Source organism: Mirounga angustirostris, unplaced genomic scaffold, assembly GCF_029215605.1.
Source record: "Mirounga angustirostris isolate CCGP_5_RB_7025 unplaced genomic scaffold, mMirAng1.0.hap1 SCAF_12, whole genome shotgun sequence".
Lineage (NCBI taxonomy): Eukaryota > Metazoa > Chordata > Mammalia > Carnivora > Phocidae > Mirounga > Mirounga angustirostris.
In genome coordinates, this window is record NW_026991720.1 from 57,624,142 (window position 1) to 57,640,204 (window position 16,063).

Here is a 16,063-nt window from a genome sequence, read left to right on the forward strand (position 1 = left end):
AGAGAGATGGGTAATATACTTGGAGGTAAAAAAGGCTCCCCCAAAATGTAAAGTGTAATGAGGTGAGGTTGATTATCTTTGCGGCTTGTATAAATCAGACATACTAGTTGATCTACAATGTTTAAGATGTATTCATAAAGAAGTTATCATTGAATATATAAGTTTTAATATATATATATTTAGAGAATTGCAAAGAATACAATTTTTAGAACTTAAATAAGCCTTAAGAGATTTAGTCCAATTCTCTAATTTTTGAAATAAAACACTAAAATGCCAGGAATAGATGATTTGGCATTCAACACATTCATGTCAAAATCAGGATGAGGAGACCTATTCTCACACTCAGTTAGATGGCCTTTTCAATACAGAGATCAAGAGAAATGAATTCCTAACCTAGGGCAAATTTCACAGAACAAAAATTTCAAAAATAAATCATTGAAAAACTTTCACTTACAAAGAGAATTATTTTCAAAGACTTTCAGAATTTTTAAACTAGTGAGTTATAAGACTGCCTTTCAAATATTTCTCTGCAAGAGGTATCCTTACGTTTTCGGTCAAGAAATTCTACTTCTGGAAGGTGGCAGATTATATATAGACGGTACAGGTTGTATTGGCACAAAGGGTTTTGGTGGAGAGCTGCAAAGAAAGAATCCAAATTAAGATGTCAGGTTTCAAAACTGGTTTCATTTATCACTTGATGAAATATAGGAAATTGCAGAATTAATACAAAACGTCTGAACATATAAAACTCTGCTTCACAGACCAAACCAGTGGCCCCACTGATTTCACTTATTCAGAGCAGCACTTATATTTCCCATTTGTGAAATTCATTCATTCAACAAATATTTTGTGAGTGCCTACTATATATATATATATATACTAAGAACTGTGCCAGGTGCTGGGGACATACATAGTGTTGACCCAAATCTACCACCAACGAGGAAAATTTTAACATGTCCATAAGTTAATTAGTAAAGAAGAGCAAGAAAACACCTCCGGGGAAGTCTTTTTAAATTTTATTTTACTTATTTGACACACAGAGAGAGAGAGAGAGCATAAGCAGAGGGAGCTGCAGGCAGAGGGCGAGGGAGAAGCAGGCTCCCGGCTGAGCAGGGAGCCCGATGCGGGGCTCGATCCCAGGACCCTGGGATCATGACCTGAGCAGAAGGCAGACGCTTAACGACTGAGCCACCCAGGCGATCCCTCTGTGGAGGTCTTGATGCTGGTCTTTCATTTGTTCTCTTGGTTCTCTTCTTCCAGTCTCAAAGATCGCACAGGTGCCGCCTGAGATGGGCAGAGACGCAGGACACTGACCTAATATAGTTTTCTTTCTCCACTTAGAACTATTGCACAGAGTTCCGAGTACGTAAAGGTCAGTAGCTGCTTCGATCTCAGCAGGAGCTGAGGTGAGCAGGTGCTGATCTTGCATCGTGTCTCCCTTTGGCCAGACGCACGTGCCTCTGACTTCCTTTGCTCAGGTGCCGGGATCGCTAATGAATCATGCTGTCTCTGCCGGTGGCTGCAGGTGGGAGGCAAACACAGGTGGAAGAGCTCCTGGCGTGGCTGACGTCACACGCCCTACGCGTCCACGTGTAGGTACATTTCTAAAAACCCTCACCTAGAAATCGTGAGAGTTTCATTTTTAGGGAAAGAGTAAAGTCTCTTCTCTATTCTTCCCTGAATATATTAAAAAGGGTTACTTTAGTGTAATGTGAAATAACACTATTATGATTGCCACTAGGGCATCTTTAGCTCTTGGATTCTGCCTACATTGGAATTTCCAGACACTTCTGGAAAATACATGTGGGGAGGAGAACCACTAGGTGGCAGTAGTAGAAAGAGTTCCAGCCATTGTATGACCACATCTCGGAATGGGGCTCATTTATGGCACATATTAAATTTAGGAGTAGTGCTGTGACGTTTGACTGTAAAATAGAGAGAGGCTTGATAAAAGCACGAAAATATCAATCATTAGAAGCCCAGGAAAGAACAATTGGCAACGTAAAGAAGACGGGGGCGTGCTTAGAGCACGAGAATTTTTGCTAAAAACTGAAAAAGTTAATCATGTAAATGTTTTCCCTGTAGATTATAAAACATTTTGATATTTATCATATAAACACAAACTTTTCTGGCTAATGAAATCATTACATATCGCTCTTCCCTGTGGAAAACCTGAACTTTAGAAGGACTTAAAGCAGGCAATGGAAGACACCTGGTAGCTCATAAACAAAAGCTCTCAGAATGAGGAAGGCATAAAAGAAACTGGAGAGCCAGGAGCAACCAAGAATTTAAAAAGAGAGGGAATGTGTATGCAGTGGTGGAAAGGAGAGGGACAATGAAATGGATGATTCGCAAGATTTCTCAAGCGACAAAAAGGGTTTACATTTTAATCTTAAAGGGAATGAATTTAAAGTGGTAACCAATAATTATAACTACTGGACAGAGAGTAGAACGGATGTATATTAAACCAGTAATAAGGACAGATTTTAAAAGATCCACAGGGATCATGCATTGTAGTTTGAGCCAGAAAGAGAAAAGAACCTCCTTCAGTGATGGAAAAGCAAAACACAATCGTTGTTAATGAGAGTTTAGGAGGAAGAAAAAGTCACAAAGGCTTTATTGCAGAAGTCTGCTCTGCGGTTGCTGTGTTGGAGAATCACATCTGACAACTCATTACCCTATTGTGCGTTCAAGCAGCCGGGAGTCGAGTCTGCCTATGATGCTCATAGGACATGTACCAATGACATTTACTCTGCCTCCCCTTCATACTCGTTTCCCTCTGAGAACATTCCAAGTTCATTTCTTTTCATGGCTTCTTCTCCTAGTCTTCAGTTAAGTCACTTCTTTATGTAAATTGAAAACCTTCTAGCTTTAGCGAAACAAAACATCAAATTTAGATTTACTGCTGTTACATGACTTATTAAGAACGTGTCCCCAATACTGAAAACTTGATGAGCTTATTGTGGCCCTCCGTTTATCTCATCCTAATGTAAAATCTACGGGACAGCAGGTCAGAACACTGGGCTGTTAGCCCGGCCTCTGCTTAAATTAACTTAAAAAAATAGAATTAAATAATTTGAGAGGCATCTCACCTTTAAGATTTTTCACTTTTTTCTTTGCTCTTAAGTTTTAGAAAGAAGTAATCTTATTTTCAACTCTTTCTCCCCCCCTTCATACTATTAAACATTTAACATTTTGGATTTATGAGTTTTGGATTGATGCTGTAAAATTACCATAAATTAAGTTTCTCAGATATGAAATCCGTTTCCTGTGTCTGAAAGTTCTGAAAGCTTTCCATGATGTATGGGCACATTCCTTTAGAAACTATGAAGCGAAATTGCTTACACTTTCACTTTCAATAGGTTAATACTATTTAATCCACTTTCCCTCTAGGCTACTTACAGAGTACACCTCGGTGGCGCCAGCACTGTCTTGCTTATCTTAATTTGGGATTCTGAGTCTAAGCAATTTACATCTATCCAATAATATATCAAAATGTCTGTACTACCTTCCTGCACAAGCTTGAATTACATGAGTCACATGTATGAAGCTACTTATTATTGAAACAGAGGAGAAAAAAGTAATCTAAATAGTTGACTTCAGTCAATTTTTTAAAACTTTAAAAGCTAAATTAAGAACCATCATTTAAATGATGGTTTAAGACCACCTTTGAAGAAAATTGATGTGATTGATAATGTACCAAAACATCCACTGTTTAAAAAGATTTATTTATTTACTTGAGAGAGAGAGAGAGTGCATGGGGAGGAGCAGAGGGAAAGAGAGAGGGAGAGAAGCAGACTCTGCTAAGCACGGAGCCTGACACGGGGTTTGATCCCACGACCCTGAGATTATGACCTGAGCTGAAATCAAGAGTCAGACGCCTAACCGATTGAGCCACCCAGGTGCCCCCAAACATCCATTTTAATAGATGGGGAAAATGATACAGAGAAGTTAAAAGCAGTTGTGTTCTATGTCTATGCAGAACAGCCTGTAGGAGTGAGTTCAGCTGTCAATGGTCAGACACTACGATTCTGAGGTTCTCGCTCAAGGTTACTTAATAAGGTCAGCATCTCCATTGTTACCACCATCTGGCTTTAAAATCTGTGGGCCACTGCACACCATATGCTTGTACTGAATATGGAAATCATCCCCGATTTTTGAAAGGCGAGCTTGGACTAAAGCAGGGGATGAAGAGGGTTGGAGGGGTCAGAATATTCTCTTCTTCAACACAAACAGCAAAGACCCAGTTGGGTCTTTTTATTTGGTGATTGTTCTGTTTTGTTGTTTGGGAGGAGTTGTCCCATCTTGAAGGGCATTTAAGGTAGAGGCTTAAATGAAGAGACCACTGAGATCATAGTCCCACCCTGATCTCAGTGTCCCTCTTCAGCCCCTGGCTATTTGCCATCAGCAGTGGACTGGGGCCAAGTGAAGAAGGAAAGAAAACGTTTAAGAGCAGAACCTGAAGAAAATGGAGACCCTCTCCTGAAAGGGGCACCCTGTCTCTTATGGTGAATCCTTAAAGCATTGCTAGGAAGCAACTCTTAAAAATTAAGGAACGCAGGTGTCTAAGTGTACTTTCCAACAGTGGAGCTTAATGAAACAAAGAAAGCTTGAGAGAAATGAGGAGAGTAAAACTTTAGGAACAGGAGAAAGTATTTTGTGGCTGCTGGTGGTGGTGTTTTCCCCATGTGCTGGGAAAGGCAGAGACCGGAGGTCAGGGAAAGTCATCAGCCAGGAAGTAGATCCTGACTTAGAAAGACTTTGCAGAAAGGGAGGGAAGAGGAAAACAGAGCTGGAGAGGAAGGGTGTGGAAAGGTAGACCGCCTGGAGAGAAGAGGTGGGGCCCTCCTGACTCAGCCTGGAAGTCGGGAATTCAGGTTCCAGGACCTCACACTCGGCAGCTGCGTTAGGCCTCCCTGAAGCTCCCAGCCCTGTGTCTCCTGGGCCATCTCTTGGCAATCCTCCTCATAAATGCCAGTGGAGGGGAAAATGCTGAAATGGATTGAAGGTTTCCCCTCCAGGCTATTTTCTCACCCTCTGAAGACCTTGTAATTGGAGTGGAATAATAACAACACTTTAGCATTTTATACGGTTTTAGGGCTTGAAAAGGCAAAAATTTTAACACTTGAAAGTGCATGGATCTCTCATGTTAATTAATGAGCTGAATCTAATCTGTGATTGCAAATGAGGCTCACAGAAACTGAATCTGGGCACATTACTGCCCAAATACAATTAGTAGTCTAGTACTTGGGAACAATTTTCCCATATAATATCTTTAACTAAAATGGGTCAAGTGCATTATTTGCTACCAAAACTTTTCTAAAAATGCTTTTTTTGGGAAATTGGACAGAGCATTCGCTCCATTTCAAAAAAAAAAGATCTCACTACAAAGATTCTCAGTTGGAACCACTGTAGTTATGTAACTTGAATTACAATTACTATGATTTTATTTTATTTATTATTATTATTTTTTTTGCTGAGAAATGTATGTTTATTCTGATACAGTTGTACAACTAATCTAGGACAAATTACCAAATCAATTTTACATTCTTTCTTCAGGACTGGGTTTTTCCATGATTTCAAATTTAGGGTCTTCAAATTTGAAGTCCGGGAACATATTCATGTCTGCCTTACCATATATTTGCTTAAGCTTCAAAAGCTCCCTCTCTAGGTCTTGCTGGTACTCTGGGCCAGTATCAGCAGGTCCTCCAGATGCCTGTCGCTTAGTTCTGTATTCTCTAATCTTGTCCACGAAGAGTTTCTGTACAGGATCAAGTTCCTTATTAAATGCCACCGCTGTAACAACAATGTTCCTCCTCAAATGAACTGAGACTGCAGACCGAATGAGAGAAGAGAACGTGAAGAGCCTCTGGAGAATCATGGTGATTCTGTTACGGACAGGAAACGTCTCAGAGGCAGTCTGCCACAATCACTATGATTTTAAGTAGAGGTCGCTTGAACTATTGTGACAAGTAATGATAGGGACATTATACTACCAGGCTGGCAGAACAGCCTTTCAGAGAACTAGAAAAGGCACTACCTCAGGGCTGACACAATTCTGTGTTCACGCACACACGCTTAACAAGGGAGGCATGGACTGGATTTCAGACTCTGCTCACTCCCGGGCCAGGCACCTTCCTTCAGGGCATAATCCTGTTGACTATGATAGGACAACCTTGATTGCTAACTTCCAAATCTTGTATTGTAAAATAAATTTGCTTAAATTATTGAGTTCTTACATTTAGCACATCTTCCAATTAGTTTCATATCAAGCTCCTTCAGCTCTCTAAAAATATTTAGGCTGAATGTTATAAAACCATAAACCATGGGACTTCTGTGTCCCCATGTATTACAGTGTGACATAGTGAATGCATGATAAATATTTACTGAATGAATGAATAAATGATAAATATTTATTAAACAAGTGAATGAATAAATGTGAAACAAAGAAACAAGGCGTGCGTTTAAGTTTCAACATTTCTTAGTCATTTGGTTAAAGCTCAGAGACTTGCATTCCCACCACTCAAGAGGAAATCATTCTAATCACGTCATAGGATTGCTGTGAAGATTTAAATGAGACTATAATAATAAAGCATTTTCTCAACAGGAAAGACAATCAGATATGTTGTTGTTTTAACGATTATTATTTCAAATGTCAGTTATGTTGTTAAAATCTGCTTACTACTTAGCAGACTTTCTAGTTTGCGAGCATCTTAATTCATCATCTAATTTACATAATCCACAGTAAAACTATTTTTGTTTTTGTCACTGCTTCAAAATAACATTAATGTCAAGAAATGCTCTTTAAAAACATGTCTTACAGAGTTAGCTTAATAATTGAGGTGATCCTGAGAGCTAGCTAGTAGCCCATTTTATGGAAAAATGAAGATACGTGAGAGTTCCAGATCTAGCATAGTCAGTCTTTTCATCACAGAAGTGTTTGCTCAGCACCCAAGGGCCAGGTAATTCCAGTACACGGGCCAGTCCTGAGTCTTTCATAGACCTTATCACGTTTCAAAAATAAGCATGGGATTATTTGCATGTTAAAAGATGTCTAAGGTGGCAAGGCGGCCATGTTGCCAGCTCCAGGGGACATCATCCTGTGTGTAGTCAATAGAAATGCGCCCCTTGGACCTGTGCTCTGAGAAGAACAAGATGGGAAGTAACCAGAGATAATGAAAACCCATTTAAATGGGGGGGAGCAGAGAAGAAAGGCTGGTGATAGGTACATAGTTTAACTAGTGAGTGAGTAAGGACGGTGAGGGAGGGTGGATGGTCTTGACCAATTGCCCAGTTTCTGGTCTGAGTGGATATGCTGAGGGGAGATGTGGGATGTGGGAATCAACTCAGATTATTGTATGTTTATGAATATCTGTCTCCAACTTCTTTCCAAAGGGAAAATCAACACGATTTTAGATTAACAAAAAACAAAAACAAAAACAAAAACATGGAATCCCATGAACTTGGTATAATTTTAATATTTGGGTTTGAACAATCTACGTATAAGCACATGAGTCATTTCTCCTCAGTACAGTAGATGTTCCTGATTAGCACTGAAAGCATATGAAAACTATAATTACTCTATATATCGATCTGATCAGAACCTTCACCATCAACGCCAGTTTGCCCATATTCAAAACATTGTTTCAGGCAATTCTGAGAAATGAATAGAAAATGAATAGGAAAAAAAACCCCACATCTATTTCATGACATTATATGAACAAGTCTCCTAACTCTCAAATTTGGAAACCCACTCATCGGTCTGAGTGTCTTTTCCCTTGGTACACCCAGAAACATTTATCCTCTGTTGCAATCGTGCATGGGTTATTTACACTTCAAGATTATAAGCTTATTGAGCAAGAACTTTGTATTATTTATTTTTCCAACCCATTTCACACTTTTTTCCACTATGTAGGTCACCTCCTTGCTGGGTGTGATTCAATATACATGAATAAAATTTGCTGTTTACCCACTGGAAAACTTAAAAAAAACTTAATTTTTTTCTTTTGGTGTCAGCTTTATTAATATAATTCATATACCACACGATTCACCCATTGTAAGTATATAATTCATGTTTTTTGTATATTCGAAGACATGTGCAACCATCACAGCAGTCAATTGTAAAACATTTTCATCACCCCTAGAAGAACCCCAACCCCTTATTCGTTAGCTATGGCTCCCCGGTCCCCTCTGTCCCCCAGTCCTGGACAAACAAGAATGTATTTAAAAATAGTTAGTGCTCAGTGTGGTTATCTCCATAGGTGTGTCTATTCTGGACATGTCATGTAAATGGAATCACAGAATGCGTGCTAAAACTTACTTCTGAGATAAAACCAAACACACAGATTTAAACAGGTAAAACTTTGTTGCTTTCGTCACTTCCCTTTGGCATGCCATGTCATCTCTCAAAACATTTTTTTCACCTGTTATTCTTGCAACAACATGTTTTAAAAGAGAGTAAGATTAAATCTTATTTTCAAGAATATTTAAGTATTTTGCTATAAACACTGATCGATTTTAAACTTAAAAAAATGACACCTGTCCTCTGTGTTATTACTGTTTTAACTTATGGCCATAGAAACAAACAAACTAATACTTAGGATCTTCAGATTTGGCATCCCCTTTAGTTCCCTCACTGTGGCGTCAATGTTTGTTAGCTCATTGTGGTGTAGCAGAAGTAAGTACAATGAAGGCAGAGAGTGCAGGCCTGAAAGACATTTTTTTACAAGATTTTAAACATTTTTAATGCTAATTAAACATGCTAACTAAACAAAAGCAAAGAATACATTTCAGCTGGTACAAGGAGTCATTATTAATAATAATGTGATTTATCATTAAGAATACAACAAAGCACAAGAATTCGAATAATTGAGTGTGATGTGGACATGGAGAGCCAACTTCTTTCCACTATTATTGTTTTCTGTTTTTTTCTCTGTAGCAATAATTTTTTTTTGTTTGATTTCAGAGGGGTTATTTTCCATACTCTTCTTTTTGTTGTGTTTTGTTTGGCCAGTGTTAGGTTCAGAAGGCCAATCAAGGGAAACATTGCTCACTTAACTCAATACCTTCCCCCAAATTGCTCAACTTAATATTTTCTTTACACAACAGGAAGCCACATATTCATATCACTTTTGTTGATTCTAAATTTCACATATTCCCACATTTTTAACAGAAATGAAAGTGGGTTGTGTCTTTACAAAGCCACATCATAGTTCAATTGGCAAGATTTTCTTTCTCCATGGTACATAGAATCATTGTGGATCTTAAAATTTATGACATTTTGACTCTATGATACATGATATTTAAAACAAATGTTTTGTGCTGTATCTCTTTGTATTTCATGATCCTAGTGCATCATGTACTTCTGTACCTGACTTAAATTGTCAACTTAGAGATAGTTACACATGTAAAATTAACTCAGAGTGAAAAGAGAAAGAATTTGGCTGGTAAAAATTATAGCCATTGAAAACATTAAGACCATTTATAAAGTTATGTTTATTAATGCTCCCAAATATTGTTAAAATTCGCTTCCCTAATACCCACTTTGTGTCCAACTGTGCAGGAGGATGGCAAAACTTCTATTTAAAAAAAAGATTCTTCTACATTTTGAATGAGGCACATGACAATATTACATTAACACTGTAATCCGAAGCACATTTTTCAAAATGAAATGTAAATAAGAACATTTTAAAAAATGGATTTCATCACATATTTTCAACAGAAATGTTCAAATAGATTTTTGCATACCATTAGCAGTACGATAATTACCAGTTATTACTCAATTGAAAATCTATTCAATCAGCAAACATTTAAGACATACCTCCTATGTCAAATATGGCATTGTTGTTCAGATACAGCTCTACCAGACAATAGTTTCTAGTTAAAAACGTTATTCCCTGGAGCTGAAAATGAAAGAGAATAATATACTTTCTATAGTAATTATATGTGTATATATATCTATATATCTATAAATAAATGTGAGTATATATATTTATAAAATTATAATAAGATCATAGAAGTTTGATGTTTGCTCTTATGATGATTTCTGACCATTTGGTCTGGGCTATGAATTTCCATCTGGATTGTCTTTGAGGGCATTGCAATGAAAAGGCTGTTTTCAGCTAATTGAAGACAAACCTCTCATCCTGTCTCTCCCAAACTTCTTGCATAGTTTTACATGCCTCTGTAATCTGGCCTGACCCCTTTGCTCTAACCTTGCTTCTCACAGTTCTGCCCCTGGCAGTGGATCTGGCCCCCCATACCCACTAACTCACCATCGCACATTATTTAGGGACTGGTATGTGCCAGGGGCTTTCTCCTCAATGCTGAAGCCATTTCCGCATCTGTGTAGGAGTCATGCCTTCTCTTGCCTGAGTGACTTTCTCCCTGGTGCAATTCTGATCTTTTTTTTTAAATTAAGATTTTATTTATTTATTTGACAGAGACAGCGAGGGAGGGAACACAAGCAGGGGGAGTGGGAGAGGGAGAAGCAGGCTTCCCGCTGAGCAGGGAGCCCGATGTGGGGCTCGATCCCAGGACTCTGGGATCATGACCTGAGCTGAAGGCAGACGCTTAATGCCTGAGCCACCCAGGCTCATCCCTCCCCCCCTTTTTTAAGATTTTATTTATTTGTCAGAGAGAGAGAGAGAGAGTGAGAGAGAGCAAGCACAAGCAGGGGGAGTGGCAGGCAGAGGGAGAAGCAGGCTCCTTGTTGAGCAGGGAGCCCGATGTGGGACTCCATCCCAGGACTCTGGGATCATGACCTGAGCTGAAGGCCAACGTTTAATCGACTGAGCCACCCAGCCGTCCCACGTTTCCAGTCATTCTTAAGCATCAGCCCTTGTCCAACAGGGCATACCAAACCATGCTTGAGGGACGCCTGGGTGGCTCCGTTGGCTAAGCGCCTGGCTTAGGTCATGATTTCAGGGTCATAAGACCAAGCTCGGGGCTCACACTCAGAGGGGAGTCTGCTTGAGATTCTCGCTCTCCTTCTACCCCTCCCCCTGCTCATGTGCACGTGCTCTCTCTCAAATAAATAAATAAACAAAATTTTAAAAACATCCCCAAAGTGATGCTTGGGTGGCTCAGTCGTTGAGGGTCTGCCTTTGGCTGGGGTCATGATCCCAGGATCCTGGGATGGAGCCCTTCCTCTGGGATATAGTATGAGCAGGGAGCTCGATGCAGGGCTTGATCCCAGGACCCCAGGATCATGACCTGAGCCGAAGGCAGATGCTTAATTGACCGAGCCACCCAGGTGCCCCTCATATCTTACTTTTAAGATTAGATTCGAAATTTAGTTCTATGAACTGCAAATAGTCAAAAGCAGTCTTGAAAATTCCCCAAATGAAGTACTGTATACAAGAAACGGGGTCTTCAACTCTAGACTGAGGGTCAGAAGTGACTGTTACTTTGCAAGGAGAACTCTGTTTTAAAAAAAATATATTGACTCTATGACCTCTATACAATTTAACAATTTGTTTGAGTTATAAGGATGGTAGAGCCATGGAGGTGAGGCCAGGTATCTTCTAAAAGCAGCAGGTAAGTTAAATACAAGGCGATCTTTCTACCTAATACAGGATCTATCAGGGAGAACATTCCCATTAAGTAGTTACTGACCACGTGCTTAGTACTTTCTATACAGAAGTATATGCTCATGATTATAAACTAGTTTTAGGAGTTTATTAAAACTTATCATAGCGATTATCGTTATCAGTTAAGTAGAACTGTTTTGGCCTTCCATGGATTGACTCAGAGAGATGCCGATGCATCTGATTTAGAGGATTTATTGCAAATTTTAGTCCTGAGACATAGCTCAGAAAAGCTATTTTAGGTTTGTATGCAAAGTCTCAAAACTGATTTCTTTTAATGCGTTTTTCTTTAATGTGCGTTTGCAGCATTCACAAATTATGAGGCTATAAAAGGCACGTGTGCTGCTCATCTCATCATTTCACAGATTCATCTGCACCCAATTATGTCAGCCCTCATGCAGGAGGACCACCAGCAATTTCCCACAGCTTTTCTTACATCACGAGAGTGACTACGTTCCTCCCAGGTAGGAGACCATGCAACGCAAAGAGGGTGTGGGGGTCCCAACTGGCTGCCTCTGCCTTTCTCCTCTTCCTACTGGCCTCCTGACGGCAACTCATTGCCTTCCATCCTTCCTTCCGCTCACCACTCCCTGATCGAATGGTAGCCACACCTGACACAAGTATAGACAACAAACCCGAGCTGGAACCATGACTCCTTCCCTTCTCTTCCAGTTGCCTGCCCGAACACACATCAACAGAACGTTTCTAATGACTCAAGACTTTAATTCCTCTTGCATTACTTATTAACACATGAAGAATACCAATAAACTCCATAGTTTCATCTTGATTATAGAATCATGGTTTTCCCAAGAGCATTAATAATCTTTGGGCCATGACTACTGGGACTTCAAGACTGCATGGTTTGTTGGGTGGGATGGGTAGGAGAATGGAGTGGAAAGAGATAAAGCTAGCTCATGAGGACCCTGGAAGCTATTACAAGATTTTGTGCAGAGGACTGTGACTGTCTAATTTTATTTTAGAAAGAAATTGGCAGGGAAGAACATGGTTTAGAAGGGAGAGTAAGTATAATGGCAGGCGTTGAATGAGAAGGGGGTTACACTAATTCAGAAGACTATGTGGCGTCCCAGAGGAGAGTAATTGCAATGGGAGAAGAAAAGTAGAGGGAATTGAGAGACAGGTCCAAGGTAGAATTCACAGGACTGAATAGATACTGCAATGTAGCAAGCTGTTGAAGTCAACATCTAGGAATGAGAACTGGAAGACATGCTGATGGTTCTGACACTCAAGCCATTGTTAAAGTAAATGGTATATATAAAATATATATAGTGTTATAATTATCCATTTAGAAAAATCTACACTATTAATTTGAAGGATCACCATAGGATTTATATTGAATGTGACATTTCACAAAACATTTATTTTAATTCAGGGCTCGGACATAAGTGCTCAATAAACAAGAGCAATTATTACTTAACCATTATTTTTTAGAGAGAGAGAGATAGAGAGAGCTGAGAGTACTTCCATTTAATGTAAAGCACTTACAGGTAGCCCCTGAGGTACTAGTGGAGAAAAAAATATGCCAGCATGAATTTAAAATTAAGGAGGCATTCTTTTAGAACAGGGCTTCTCAACCTCTCTAACTATTGACATGTAGGGCCAGATTATTCTTTGTTGGGGTTGGGAGGGCAGTCCTGTTCATTGTAGTATGTTTAACAGCAAATCTAGTCTCTACCCACTAGATGCCAGTAGAACACACACACTCCACTTGGGACAATCAAAAGTGTCTCCAGAGATTGCCATATGTCCGCTGTAAGGGAAAGATTGTGTGTGTGTGTGTGTGTGTGTGTGTGTGCGTGCAAAGTCACTTCTTGTTGGGAACTGCTGATTTAGAGTCAAGGGAAGAGGGGAGAGTCATCCTGATTAATTGCTAGTTATCAGTTGGCCCCTAGCTAGATGGCTTCACAGACATTATCCAATATGATGCTTACAATAGCCCTGTGTTACTTGTTTTATCCCTATTTACCTAGGAGGAAACTGGGCTCAGCGAAGTTAAACAACTTTCTCAAGGTAACAGAGCAAGGATGCAAATCCAAGTCTGTCTGATTCTCAGATCAAAAACTGTCATATAGTACATCATAATTGGGTTCATTAAAATAGAGGAACCTCTATATAAAGTAACCAGAAGACATTCATTTTGAACATACTTTGAAGTAATGGAAAATATTGTTAGTTTGAGTAATGGAAAATACTCTATAAATTATTTTTTTCTACTATTTCAGCAATGTCTTTCACCAAAAATCATGCTTAAAATACATTCAAAAATATTTGGCATAAAATGGGAAAAAATAGAAAACTCATCTCTCAACATATATGTCCGGCAAAGTACTATACATATACTAAACCAACTAAAATTCCATAATGTATGTTGTAAAGCTACTGGAAAAAAAGTAGCAATTCAAAAAATTCTTTACAAATATTTAAAATAGCACCTTAAAAATCATTTGATTTTTCAAATGCTCTAAGCTGTTTTTAGAACAAGGTATATTTGGTATTAAATGAATAAATAAATATATATGTACCCAAACCTTATTGAAGGAACAAACTAAAATTGTATATATTGGCATATGGAATATTTTCCAATACTCAATCTAAAATTTTCCATTGCTCAAACTACTAATATTTTCTATTCAAAATATTTTCAAATTAACATCTTCTCGATGGTATATATATATATATATATATATATATATTAAATATATACTTATTTAATCTTCACAACAAACTCATGAGGTATGAGTACTATTATTACCTTATTTTAAGGTTAAATCATTTTAAATCATAACTAGATATATAGTGTAGATATCTATGAATTTCACAAGCATGCAGTGAAGCCTTATTTAGGTTATTTATGTTGATTTACTTTTTTTGAAGAGGTTTTAAATATTTGGCAAAATATAATTCTTTCAACAAAGTTGACATAAAGGATAGAATTAAGGTTGCCCTGAGGCAACAGAAACATGTAAGAGCCCAAATTATGTGGAATGCATGCTAGTTCATTTTATTCTTTAATAGCTCTTGTGCTCTACTATGGGATTTGTGTGGCTCTAACTCGTTTTTTAGAACAAAGTATGTTATGTATAAATGAATAAATAAATATGTAGATACCTAAACCTTATTGAAGGAATCAACTAAAATTCCATGATGTATGTTGTAAAGATACTTGGAAAAAAGTAGTAATTCGAAGAATTCTTTACAACTATTTAACATAGCACATTAAAAATGATTATTTCATTTTTTAAATTGTGATTTGCTAATTTTGTACATTAGTGTTCCTTTCTAATATATACAAATTTGTGCTATTTACCAAATTCTCAATATGTGCTGACTGCTTAGGAGATAGGAAACAGTAACATATATATATTTTTTAATTATTAACATATAATGTATTATTTGTTTCAGGGGTACAGGTCTGTGATTCATCAGTCTTACACGATTCACAGTGCTCACCCCAACACATACCTTCCCCAATGTCCATCACCCAGCCACCCCATCCCTCCCACCCCTCTCCACTCCAGCAACCCTCAGTTTGTTTCCTGAGATTAAGAGTCTCTTACGGTTTGTTTCTCTGGCTTCATCTTGGGAAACAGTAACATATCTTAATGGCATAGAAGAATGAGTCCAGGATCTCTCTTAAAGTGATTTTTTAAATTTTAATCAGAGCATTCTCTGGTCAGTTAGTATGGAACACGGTATTATAAATAAGCATTTCAATGATTTTTTAGATGATGAAGTTTAAAAACAATGATTTTGCCAGAAGAGGTATTTTTATTTGAACTTGGTTTGTAAAATTTGTCACCTCTTTGGTCTTTGCTACATGGCAGAAACTCAGATTCCATTTTGGACTGTTGCTTGGTCTAATCACATGCTTATTCTAATCTGAGCCAAATGCAATATACCAAAGGACTGCTAGTTCTTCCAGAAATGGAAGAATACCACCATTGTGGCGCCAGCATTATGAGTTCATTATTGAATATGTGTAAAAGAAAATTTTTGAGGTGATGAGCCCAAACACAAATGGATCAAATGAATAGACCATCTGAAATTGTAGTGTTAAAGGCAAGTCACTCTACTTCTCATGGAAGGTTGGAAAGGATGGACGGTGACCTAAAATTCCCTCGGTCAGGCTTACTGGAAGACGAGACAAGGAAGGGAGCCTTTAGAAGGCCTCAGTCAATATACATCTAAGAGCAGCTGCCTCCCACTGATTCTGTGAGGGGAGCTGAGCAAAAGGTGACCCGGAAATGGAGGTGATTCAGAACTAGCGACTGACGATGCCGTACAAGGAGCAAGTAAGCCCTCAGAGAGTATCCTGAAGGAACCAGAGTTGCCTGAGCAAATCTAGCAAGGATGGGACATGGGAAACAACTTGTACTTACTTCATCTACTAGTCCAGGGTCAGACCAGAAGCTCCAGTTTGATCACCCACTAGGTAATAATGGGGAGAAGTGCCTTCT

General features: G+C 38.6%; 3 protein-coding genes across 3 annotated transcripts in view; 1 reads left to right on the forward strand and 2 right to left on the reverse strand.

Moving 5' to 3' along the window:
- Positions 1-16,063, reverse strand: part of LRRC72 (leucine rich repeat containing 72) — a 46,465-nt gene that overhangs the window by 15,960 nt on the left and 14,442 nt on the right. Inside the window, exons 4-6 of the mRNA XM_045864613.1 lie at positions 9,821-9,902; positions 8,597-8,707; positions 547-636 (exon numbers count right to left, since the gene is read on the reverse strand). Coding sequence (XP_045720569.1) covers positions 547-636; positions 8,597-8,707; positions 9,821-9,902 — 283 coding nt within the window. The remainder of the gene's footprint in view (positions 1-546; positions 637-8,596; positions 8,708-9,820; positions 9,903-16,063) is intronic.
- SOSTDC1 (sclerostin domain containing 1) overlaps positions 1,176-16,063 on the forward strand; it is a 91,582-nt gene continuing 76,694 nt past the window's right edge. Inside the window, exons 1-2 of the mRNA XM_045865135.3 lie at positions 1,176-1,592; positions 11,895-12,052. The gene's annotated coding sequence lies outside the window, so the exon portion shown is untranslated. The remainder of the gene's footprint in view (positions 1,593-11,894; positions 12,053-16,063) is intronic.
- Positions 5,543-5,921, reverse strand: LOC123835518 (ATP synthase-coupling factor 6, mitochondrial-like). Its single transcript, XM_045864614.3, has one exon. It carries the CDS (start codon positions 5,879-5,881, stop codon positions 5,543-5,545), a length of 339 nt encoding a protein of 112 aa, XP_045720570.1. The 5' UTR covers positions 5,882-5,921.